The sequence below is a fragment of the Taudactylus pleione genome, unplaced genomic scaffold (genome assembly GCF_031769625.1).
Source record: "Taudactylus pleione unplaced genomic scaffold, aTauple2 ptg000236l, whole genome shotgun sequence".
Taxonomy (NCBI): Eukaryota; Metazoa; Chordata; class Amphibia; order Anura; family Myobatrachidae; genus Taudactylus; species Taudactylus pleione.
The window spans coordinates 215981-228928 of record NW_028284638.1 but is presented as its reverse complement, the minus strand read 5'-3'; the positions used below and the strand labels follow the sequence as shown (position 1 = coordinate 228928).

At 40.0% G+C, this 12948-nt stretch overlaps 1 protein-coding gene across 1 annotated transcript in view; it reads right to left on the bottom strand.

Moving 5' to 3' along the window:
* Positions 1–12665, bottom strand: part of COL25A1 (collagen type XXV alpha 1 chain) — a 519499-nt gene extending 506834 nt beyond the window's left edge. The window contains exons 1-2 of the mRNA XM_088479454.1: positions 11830–12665; positions 7941–8010 (exon numbers count right to left, since the gene is read on the bottom strand). Coding sequence (XP_088335580.1) covers positions 7941–8010; positions 11830–12126 — 367 coding nt within the window. The 5' untranslated portion in view covers positions 12127–12665. The remainder of the gene's footprint in view (positions 1–7940; positions 8011–11829) is intronic.
* Between the last annotated feature and the right edge of the window lie 283 nt (positions 12666–12948).

Below are 12948 nucleotides of genomic sequence, written 5' to 3'. Positions count from 1 at the left end.
TGTAATTAAGATATACTGTATATTCAGTATCTATTTGCCAATTTTACTTTTCAATTAATTTTTTTTGACAATAGGTTTGGAAAATTCCGTAGGTTTTATTACAATCTAAATGTAATAAGAATATAGTAATGTTACTAACGGCTGTTGAAGAGGTCAGTTTTAAAAGTGCAATGCAAAGATGTATACTTGTATTAAATCGTAGCAAAATAGGGGTGACATCTGGAATCTGTCTTTGAAGTTCTCAGGGAGGCCTTAGCAAAGCAATGAAGACAAGAAGAAATAATCCAGTTTGAGAAACATATTTATAAAAGTCAAATCAACAGCCAGGAATGACTCAGGCTTCTGTGATGGATACGAGGACAATATAAAAGATGAAAGGTTGCAACAATGCATACAAATCTTTGGACATAAGTAAAAGCAATGCTGAGAGGCTGTTTCTCTACACCAGAAATAATCTATAGTATAAGTGATTTCCTGCTGAACACTTATATAGACTACAAAAATGGAGTGTGCAAAGGGCATACAAAATTCCATTAAAACCATGCAAATATATACTGCTGTCATTGAAAAAAATCCATCCAGCAGAAATCCTGTTATTATTAACTTTATCAAGGATAAACTTGTGCAGATTGGTGTGATGGATTTATTTATTAATTTTCTCAAAAATCTACTTTGCACTATGTGCTAAAGCCCCGTCTAGCCCACCCCCTCCCCCACCACCCCCAGTGGTTGTCACGTCACATGACTATATAAAATTAAATTGTGAAGAACAAATCTTCAGGTTTTCATTTCTTTTCAATTATAACATTATAGAGGACACATACTGAAAACATAAAATATTGCATCACGATGGCCCACTAAAATAAAATGGAATTTATTTAGTTTAAGTGTACATGTGGCCATTGTCTAGCATACCCATAATGAAAATAACATATGCAGTGACATCTGGTAGTCACCAGAATCAGAAACCATGACATCAATATACTGTGCAACTCCTGGCATTCCATTATGTGTCCAGAGAATTATATGTGTACCTTATCTATGGAAGACTGATGGCCTCATCCATAAACCAGGGCTTTGTGTGGAATTGGGTTTGCAGGTATACCATATGCAATATGTATTGAAAAATTGACAAACAATCATCTATTGTACACCAATCTAGTTAACAGGTGTTTTGAATGGCTCCCCAGCTCCTGCACTTCCTTTACTCTACTAGAAAATTCAACTTTCACATACTTTGCTTTAATTTCTGAGGCAACAGAGACACATGGAAACTCCAGACCAAGTTTTGTAGACATTACCTGAGCCTATCAGCTCTTTCATTATACTCACATTTATAAGCTGTTGCGACTGAAGAGGCAGAGAGTGGGAGACAGACTGAATTTACTGTGTTTTCAGTTAAATCTTGCAACTGCTGGAAAATATTGTGGATGTAGTGAAACTTTAATTATATTAACTGTAATTACATGTGGTTAAACCTTATGCAGATCTGACTTTCAAACACTTCCGAGTGTAATATAACCAGGTTTTCTTTGAAATTGCAGATGTTTAAAAAATAAAATAAAAAAGTTTTGAGACTGAGAGCAGTTCCATATTGCTGGTGATGACACCTAGTAGTGGTAGCAACGACCATCCTACTAGTGGGACACCAACTAGTACAAAGTTGACATTTACACTGTTGGTGTGTGGCAAGCTTGGTCAAGTGAAAGTGGGGAGGCATAGTAAACTATTTCCATTATCTTCTTTAAAACAAGGGCTCTCTTCCTATGACACCAGGGTGTTGAGAGGCAAATGCTTTTAGGGCATCACCAATCCAGACTCAATACTACTAGCAGGTTTAATGATAGACCCCCTGCCGGGTTCGGTATGATTTATCGCCGCCTAAACAGACAACCCCCGGGGGGGTTGTCTAACCCTAACCTCCCCCGGCTGTACCTAACGCTAACCCCCCCTTCCCCTAGCCCTAAATCTAACCCTCCCCCCCCCGCAGCTGTCCGCGCCCTGCGTCTCCCGGCGTTGGTAATATGACAGGCGTCTAGATGTACTCGATGTTACCGATGGTTTTGCAGTCTTGCTAAGGATTACGGATGTGTGTAAGGCAAGGTGGGTGTCCTTATGTTGTGCTGCGATGGCATAGTGATCGCAGTGGATTAGCATACTATCGCAGTGAGACTGCGTGCGTAATCGCTATTGCAATTGCATTTATGATCCATAACGAATCAGGCCCATAGACTCTGTTTAAAATGCTTGTCTTAGTTATTAATATTCTTATGAAGCCCGTATTACCATAAAATCATGCAGTTTCCTCATGATTTAAGATTCAGGGCTATTTAACAACAGCCCAACGCAGGAAGTACTGGAGATATCTTTAGCTTTAGGGCCGGATTCAATTAGCCGCGATAACACGAAAACTTAACACCAGAGAAGTTTTCGCACTATTCGCATGTTTTGGTGCGATATTTTCACGTCTTTTGGCAATGCACGCTGCCGTTTTTCACCCTTCCCTGTTACAAAAAACTCACCCCTCCTGTCCCCCTGCAATTCCATGTAAAACCCCCGCAGCAGGGGGGGGCGGTGACGCGATTCCCGCCCCGCCCGCAAACCCTTGTCATCTGGCAGGCCTCACCCCCATTTTCTGGCCACGCCCCCCCAGTTATGCCGATCTGGCTACTCCCTCCCGGAAGGGGCAGCCACATAGTCGGCAAGTATGCTCTACCTGTCAATCACGCAGAGGCATAGAATAGGCTGAGTGTGAGTACGCAGGACCCATTCTGCACACTCGCAGAATGGGTCCGGCACACACGCAGATTCCCGATAATCAGGAATCTGCGTTCAGTATTGCACATTCATGCAATGATGACTCAGCCCCCAAGTCTCCACATTTCTTGCCAAAAATAGGGATTTGGCACATTTTTTCACCTGCTCTGAGATGGTGAAAAGTTTTTACAAGTTTTTGTCTATGGAGTTTTCGCACATGCAAAAACTTCGGCAATAGGATTGCATGACATGCACTTTTGTGCGAAAAGTTCGCATCTGCGAACACTTTTCGCCAAAACGTAGCTTTTCGTGGCTAATTTAATCCGGCCCATAGTCTCAATATTGCTGCAGTCCACAGTGTCCCTTATTCTTAATGGGGACTGTGGTCTCAAACTATTTACCAAGCTCCATAAATTTAGCTTAGATGGCATCAGCCATTGTACCCGTAATCCTACGCAATACATTTTATAATTTTTTACTGCAAGAACATCTCACTGGCAGCTGATGAGATTGTGAAAACTGCAGCTTCGTAAATAGGAGTGAAAAAAACTGCACAAAATACGGCGATGTGGAATGTTAATTACGGTACATCTTTTATTTTCCTAAAGCTATTTGTACTTTTAAATCATTCCAGATTCCAATCTCTGGAAGAAAAATATTGTAGAGCTCACAGAGAAGCTACTAACTCAATCTAATTTATTTTTTAGTGCTGTTCCCCATTTAAACATCCTCACTAATCTCAGTATTCCAGAAGATGCTTTTAGTTAATCTTCCAATGATGTTAGTAACCTATAAGTCAATAACACCAGTGAACACTCAAGGGGATAGAGTTTGCCTGACCCTGCACCACCGGAAGACTCAGAACATTTCCACTCTGAAGGTCAGCTTCCAATCACAAAGTCGTGTCAGCTCTGAGATGTGCACCCTTACCACTAGCAGGTCTCTCACAATAACATTTGAATTGTTTCATGTCCATGGACAGGATATTTTACAGGGTAAACTTTCTTTCTTTACTTCAGTGGACTTACCAGGAGCCTAACAGCTACCTCAGCTTTTGGGAATGATCCCTTGTGAATTTATATGTATTACATTACACAGTGTGATGTGGAAGGGTTTTCAAGCAATCTGTAAGGGCTTCTCTATAAACTTTGATGTGATTTAAATCAGCACAGCATGTTTAAATATTACCATTTCTTTTGTTCCTGGTTTCTTATCCATACATTAAAGAAAACGCTTTCAACACGTGCCCTTTTTTTGCCGCTTATATTAGCTGTAATCCTATTTAAGGCCAGTGTTCCAGACAAGACTTCAGTCCACAGGCTCATATCAGGACGAGTCGACCCATGCTAGTGTTTGGCTCAAACCCAGTGATCCTGACATGACGCATGGTGTATTGTGTGTGTGTGTGTGTGTGTGTGTTGGGTGGTGGTGGGGGGGGATATGCATGCTTGCATGTAGTGAAGGGGAATGAGAAATGTGTGTATTAAAGTCACAGAGGGTGGGCAGAAGATCCAGCTTTAGGCTATCCTAGAGATAATGTAAAAAGCAGGATTACAACTCAGCAGAATATAATGATTTCAACATAGCCAGCCAGAAATGTCAAAATGGTGTGTATTGCCCATATGTTAACCCTTAACAACTAGAAAATGCTTGTTATAAGGAAAACACACTAAAATAGTAAAGTTCATGGAAATAATTTAGCTCTTATAGGGGTCTATGTACTAAGGGGAGAAAAGAGGTAAAAATGCTAAAGGCAGAGAAAATCCCTGTACATATCGCTTCTCAGTATGTATGTACTAAAGGGATTTTCTCTGCCTGCAGCCTGCCAGCGCTAAGTGCAGGCTACAATATCACACTGGACCTGGGGCACTTAGCGCTGCCATAAACACCTAAGGCAGCGCTAAGTGTCCCAGGTATTACTAAGAGGAGATGTCACTTACCGTCTGCTGACTTCTCCAGCGCTGATATCGCCTCCTGTAGCTGCCGTTATCTGCTTCTCCTCACTGGAGAAGCAGGACTTCAGATGTAGCAGGTTGGCCGTTTTTATATAAAGTTTGTTGGAAAAAAAAAAGTCACTTCTGCTGCTGCTGTCGGACGGAGCCTGGAGATGGTGAGTCACACACAGGGCTGCAGGGGAAGGGCGTCTCAGCTGTTACTGCCGAGGGGGTGACTTACCGTTCACCCTCCTCGGCTGCTCTATTTTTAGTAAGTGCTGCATTAGCCAGCTCCTGCCTCACAGCGGTAGCAGGCGAAGCAGGAGTGGCATTAACGCAGTGTCTTAGTAAATAGACCCTTCAGTGTTAAAGATATATGGAGTTTTTTTTCGTAATTTTCTATCCATTCATACTGAAAATAAGACTTATGGGCCTATTCATCATCACTTAATTTTAACAAAAGCAAGTTAAAATGAAAATTTTCATCTGCAATTGTATAAATAAAGTTATCGGGCCATTCATTAAGAAGGTAAAGCAGGAGACATCACAGTTATATCCTCTTGCGGAATGGCCCACTGTTCCCATACACTAGTATGAGGACAGAATTAATCAATCTCCGAAAATACAATATTTTCGGAGCTTGAGTGTGGTAGCATTCGCCATCTTCAGATAGCGAATAGTCCCGATACCCGGGTCACGAAGAGGGATCCTTTTAGATCCCTCCGTCCCTGTCTGGCTCCTTCCGCCAGACATCGGGGCTCTTGTGCGCATGCGCGACCTGTAGGGACTGTCCTGATGAAATTGGGATGGTTGAGATATATGGTGTGTGTCTTGTTGTTATTTTAAAATTAATTGTAGGTGGAGTATAGGTGCCATCATGCTCTGGCAGCCTTGCTGGAACCTGTAGTGCACCTGTAAAGAACAATATTAATTATAGCTATTACCACTGTCCTCAGTGCCACATGGCAAAAGAGCCTTGCACTTGGTTGTCCTTAGGACGGGGTGACTCAATTTTCTTGGGGGGACCCCACTTCCCTAGGGATTCGAGTATATGGCTAGTTGTTATCATAGCAAGGTGGATTCCACACTGTGTGTCCCCCTGCCATACTGTCACTAGTCCTGGTGTTTCAGTCTAGTGATGGTTGTTGAAAAATAAGAGGGACCTCACGGCCCTTCTATTCTGTACTACCAGCCTAGGCTGAATAAACCAGGGCTGGTTACGCATTATCCCCAAGTCACTCTGCAAATACATGTGATGATTACATCACTAATCAATTAACATTTACCTAATTTACAAGATTTTACATATATTTATGTAACTTTGATTATTAATTAAAAAAATGCATTTCTGTTGTTCAACTTTATTTATTTATTGTAAGCAATCTAAAAAATGTTTTAAAGTAAAACTAAAACCCTTTATTGGGGGCTGCATATACTGTAAGGTTGCCATCATCATTATTTTTTTTATAGAAATACAGGCACCTGCAATTTCACTCCTGTGCCTGTCTAGCGGACAATACAACTGTCCATAGCAACTAATTATGATGTCCATCTCATTCATAACTCAACTTTATGTACAATAAAGCACAAGCAGTCCCACTTTATTACTATTTCACTAAAAGTGGAGGCAGCAGATATGCAGCAAGTGCATATGAATTTTACAGTCATTCCCCACACTTCATTGATTTATAATGCCCCAAACCCCCCTCCCACTGCTCGCCTTCCCCCTCCCGGAAAGGAAACACAAATCTCAGAGTTTGCTAACTTGCTGTGTTCTGTATGGACAATCACATTGTGTGACTGCAGATCAGCCTGGCTCAATGCTTGCAGTTATCCTTCTGCATAACTCTATAAAATGATGTAATGTTAAGCTCTAGTGGCAGTGAGGCAGAAAAGCAGTATTACTTGTTAGCAATATAGTATGCAAAACTCACAGGCATATGTGGATTATATAGTTGTAGAGTTATGAACATCTTGATTTGAGAGCACCTAAAGATATTACATACTATTTGGCTCACCAATGACACAAGTACACTGTATGCCATGGGGTACACTATCCATTCATTTTAAAATAAAGACATTGCAGTGTTCTGCCTGCCATTTAACATAAAAGTAATCCCATTTCTGAAAGACACACAGTTGAAAAGAAACAACAGCTCACTATCTTTACTTACAGAGTACTCCAGAATAGCCCCAGAAATTCAAGCACCCATTTAGATATAAAAGCAGATATTCAAAGCATAATACAACATTGTTTATGAACATATTATACATACAGCAGACCACATCAGTGACCTTATATCCACAAAGCTGATGCTGTACTAACCCAGCCCCAGCTAATATAATGTGCTACATTTGCAAGCACGACAGCATGGGACAGCTATGCCAGGGGTACTGAACACCGAGAGCCAACTGTCACAGGCTGCTTCATTCCTTGGGGTCAGTACTCTGTCATGCAGGCGGCGTTTGTCACATGCACATAGGGGAAAAGAGACCCCCAGCCTGAATTCCAGCCCTAAACATAGCCTTTCATCTTACACAAGAACCCTGGACTGCCATTCATCAATCCTTTCTACACAATGCTGCTGTGTGAAGCCTGTGGCTGCCGCTGTCAAAGGTGATCGTTGCTATATTACTATAGTGTAAAATCAGTGTACATATTCAGACTATACTTTATCACCTAGGTCAGCAATTTAGTCGAACAAGAACAACTTTTGCTCAAGGCTGAGAAATGAATCAAAGGCAAATGAAACACAATAGACACCAGAACTCTGATAGATACAAGTTATAGCTTCATCACGCTTACTGCATTCAGCATTTCACAAATCCATGAACGCACAAATTGATCATTGATATCAGCTCACCCAAGCATAGTGTGTAATACAAGCTGATAATGTAAACATGAAAACAGTAATAATTCAACATTTCACTGCTTATTTCTGGGCCAGGATTAAAAGCAAAATGGGATTTTGCCGCCTCATTGTCAATAACTGTATTGGATGAATAGTATAATTTAAAATGTTTTTTGTTTTTTTTTCAAATTATCCTACTCAAATATAAATATAAGATTGCTACAATAAAAATATACCAATCACCAAACTGCTAGCACAACACACCACACAGTAGGCTGATAAGGTGACTTTATTTGGACTTCCTGTCTCTGTCCTAATAAGCGGCTCTGTGACTGTCTATGATTGCTAAGGCCTCCAATGGCAAAGACTGAGTTGTCAATCATCTAATAACATTTACCTGCTGGGCAGTTACAGTCTGCCGGGGCTTCTCTTGAGATTCGTATTTTTGCCATGTTTTCATATGACCTCTGTAGAAAAAAATAGAACATAAAGAGAAGGAATTAATGCTTGAAATAAATGCCTGATGGACTTCATGGTCTTTTACACAGGCTCAGTCTGAGCATGTTACAAGGGACAGAAAAATATACTGGATTATAGTTTATTTATCTAATAAATATGCCATGTGCAGTACACACACAGCAAATTAACTCTGTATGTAAAAATAGTATTTAAGATTATAACTTAGTAACACTAATTGGCATAACAAATCCTGAAATGTTTAACTACTTCATCACCGGAGGGTTTTTCCCCCTTCAACAAACAAAATTTTAGGTTTTCGGACTTCACCACAAATGACTTTGTCTAGTCTATTCATGGGAGTCTTGGGAAAGACTCTATTTTGGAAGACTATTGAAATAAATCCTTTCTTTTATAAAATATTTAGAAATGTCCACTGTTTAGTATATTCTGAACTTTATATTAACCAACTTAATGAAGAAGAGGGAGAGAAATATAGAAGGTATGATCAATCAAACTGTCTGATGCATGGCTAGATTTTTCTATGTGCACATCAGCCCATTATGTATGTATAGTTTATAAAACAATGGCAACATCGTCTCAGAATAGATTTTTCCACAGAAAAACAGGTTTAAAGACCAGTCGGAAAAGGAGACTGTAGGCAAAGTAAAATATACCGTGTACCAAATCATTCCCCTTTTAGTAAATTTAAATATGAAATATGAGATTATAAGCATGTCTGCCATTCTGCTTTTTTTTCAGTGTGCAGCATCATTCGTAATCCAAGGGCAAATCAAGTTATGTCTAGCGCCCATCGGACAGCCTACTTCTGTGTGTATTTTATGCTTAGCTATCTTTGCTTAATGGAAACCATGTTGGTTATATATAGGCCTCATATACACATACGCACGCAAGGTGATGTCAAATCAGGGAAGCACAGCTAGTTGCGTATTATCTGCCCTTTGCAAATAATCCTAGGTGCCTCTAAATTCATGCCACATTAACAGTCAAAGGTCACGTTATTGGTGTACAGCAGATGTCTTAAATCTCCAATTATTTAAAGACCAGGTGTCACTTTTTATTTTTAATACAATTTTACACCTCTAAAAAAACCAACTTACATTATTACTGTAATAATGTCTATGGTTTTTCTGCTCACTCTGCATGAAATACACCATGCTCTAGTCAGAAAGTAGCATTATTCTGCAGTCTGGATTAAACCTCATAGAGAAATGAACTGTTGGCCCACTGCAACTCAATTACTTGTCAAGTTCAACTTCATCCAGACACACACTCCCTTCCAGGTCAAATAGCAGATCACTCCACAGTTAATATTTTGTAAGATAGGGGTTACATGATCACTTAGATTTAACAAGCAAATAAATCAAGCCTGAGATAGTGAGGGCAGTAATTCTAGCACTCTTGGGTCATCAAAACATTCACTTTATATCATGCAGTGTTAACTTTACTGATAGCCTGTATGCTGTGCTTCTTGGGGTGAGACATGCCAAACAGCAAGTGTCGGTTATAACAAGTAGAACGTCACATGTAAACGTGAGTACAGCACAGTGCCCACTGACAGATGCCTGTACGCTCATATTCAGACAGGTGGATTCTGACTGCAGAATTTATAACAACCTTTAATACTGAAATTAGGAAATGAATAGGTAAAACAGATACAATTATCATTCACATTTCTTGTTGAATCATAAGGACAAAGTCACAGAACAAATTGATAAAAATCACTAGCTGGATTAAATAAATGGAAACTTCAAAGCAAATTAGTGTAAAATTCTAATAGCAGCCATTCATGCATGCACCTCTGCACAGAAGCAAGCAGGGCAACTCACATTATTACTGTATGCATAGATTATTCTACGCCTTCTGCTTATGCTTCTAGGAGAGATATACCTACATAGAGATTGGTGGTAAAAGCTTGCAAGAGATCAGCCAAGACCACCAAGCGCATAAAGAAAACATTGGCCCCATACCATACAATTTGGTAATATATTACAATTTTGAATGACAGGCTCTCTAAGCAGTTTGGCAAAGCATGTATAAAGGCAAATTATAGAGATCTAGCAGCTGATGGGTCTTGTAGATCAACCGGATCACAATGTATAAGAAATATTAATCGCTATCTAAAAGTAATCAATTACCCCATTGGCAACAATGGGGATTACTGGCCAACTTGATTTTTCATTCAGAGAGATCAAACTATGATCAATTCATTTTTTTCATACATAGTGCAATATTTGGGGACTTTATTAAAAGACAACCAAATTGGCCTACATGTAGCTAGGTATAAAGCCCAATGTAATTGTATATTAGGGGCCTGTACATGGACAGATACAGATTTATGTCTGATTAGGTTGCAAAAATGTGTGCCCAAATCAGAAAGAGTTGGCAGGGCCGTGCTTAAGCGATGACGCAGCCTGCGTCTGACCATGTTTTCCTTGAGTTCCTGAAAGATTCCATCCAGATGGAGACTGAGTCAGCATTCTGTTGGCGACCTTATATGTTTTGAATTGTGTCCATTTAAATCTAAAACATCCTATTTGGTAGTTAGAATTGCAGCATGTAAGGCACCTATATAGTGCATATTATTGTATGAAATACCATTGCTTAAGTGTATTTTTTTGATGCAGGAATAACAGAATGTTGGAAAAAGAACTTTCTGTAGACATGGTGGAAAAACTATTATCTACACAGGTCTACACTAGGAACAAAACTTAATATACCATTTACAGTTTAATATGTTTATGATTAATAGACACTATGTGAAAATGTTACATAATGATTAAAAAAAACACATTTCAGTAGACAATGTAGCACATGTTCAATGTGTCAAATAATTAACCCATTAAACTAAGATGTTTTGAATACCCCTGCGCTATTGGTCAGCTGCATTAATAAATATTAATAAATGAGTGTTGAATATTTTTCTAACTTTATAGTAGAGTTTACAAGGCATCCCTTGTTATTAATGTGTTTCACTTACTTTTACAGCTGTTAATGTTTCTTCATGCTTTACACATTTTACATTAATATAAATATTTTGCATTAAGTGACTATGTAGTATACTTGATGCCTAATGTATGTAACACATTTATTATATTATGAATATATGAAAATAATAATTTTAATGCATATGCATGCGGAAAGAATATTATACTCTATAACATGTATATACTGTAAAGTGAACTAGATTATTATGCTAAATTGATGTGCTAGCAAACTAATGTAACTACTGTATTGTACTGAATGAGTAGTTGATGCTTGGCTCAAGTTAAGAGCAAAAATATACTAGTTAGTCTAAAAACTAAAGAATATATAAATCATTGAGGTAAACAAAATGCCAAGATAAAAAATGTAATAAGAATAAATGGTGTGTTCTTCAGAGATAAGTATACCAGCAGGCTGTTTGGACTATTTGATCTTAGATACAACTATAGTTACTATTATGAGTTCTAGCTCTATATTGTTTTTATTAGGGCTTATTACATTACTATTAATACTTCAAATAGTTTACCACAGTGAAACAAGTAACAATGCACATAACATGAGAGTGTATCCCCATACAATTAATAACGTGGTATAAATGGGTTTGTTTTTATAACAAAAATAATAATGTTTCTAAGACATTCATTTAAACGTGGTTAAGCATGACCATGTTATAATAAACGTTTTTATCCCATGACTTTGCACAGGTTTCTGTGTGCATATTATCTGAACTTTGCTCAATATGGATATTAGCCCCCAAAAGTGCATACTCAGAAAAGAGTAACAGCTCGATCATTTATTGAAAGAGCAATAAAAATCATCCACACCTGGGACAGAAGCCGGTCCACCTTCTCTTGGACTATGGAGTTGAGTTGATCCACAGATAATCCCGGCACATGGAAGACCTCTCCAGATTGCACATGCTCTAGTGCCCACATTCTGCCCTGCAGGTCGTTACTCTTCACGTTCAGGTACAGACAAGATGCCAGGGACAGAAGAGATAGCACCAGAGCCAATACGCTGGGCACAGTCCTGCTCCAGCTGCCGGGTCCATCCCCCTGTTTGCCCCCATTACACACCGGGTAATTGCCCATTTTATGCCCGGCATCTCCCTTTACTAACATTTTGCCTAGAGTCTCCCCGTGGCGTATCAATGTGACTAGATGCCCGTGAGCTTCTCAGCAGGACAGTAGTGAGGGATCCAACAGCCAAGAGAGGTGGGACAGAAGCAGGTACTGTAGGAGGCTGAAGAAGACAGCAAGTCTGCAGAGTGGCACTGGATACTCCCCGGTCCTCCTGACTAACCAGGCAAGTGGTCACTGTATAATTCTGGCCACAGGATTTGCCTCTTCCCACTGCTGCTCAGTGTACTCTGTGCTGCACAGAGGTGGTCACTAGTAGTCAGTGCAGAGGGATGGCAACTAGACTTGGTTCCCTGGTAGTCACTTGGGCTGGATGCAGAGTCCGTGGTGCCGGCTACAGGTCAGTTGGCTGGATTCTGCAGTCTATAGGGACTTGTTGCTTTCTCTTCCTTCTCCCCTATTGCACATACTGGCTTGTGTCTGTATTGCTGCTCCCCGCTGGATGGAGTTGCAGACAGAGAAATGAAATACTCGGAGAGAGGTGGGAAACGTGTTTTACCAGCAGCTCCGTGAAGTGTGTGTGTTTTCCTGCCCCCTTGTGTGCTTTAAATATCCGAGCTGTCAGTAGTAGCAGCAGCAGCACGCAATGCCCAGTCTATGCACTGTATGCAGACAGCACCTCCCCGCCCGGGGCACTCACACACTACCGGTCTCATTAGCATATATTATCCACCTACTATAAGTGATGCTGCTACATCACTGTGCTCCCACTCACATGGAAGGTTTCCCCGCGGGAGTACCTCATTGGCTGGCTGGCTGGCTGGCTGTGGGTTATTTCACTAACAGGCTGCTGGTATTAGGTGC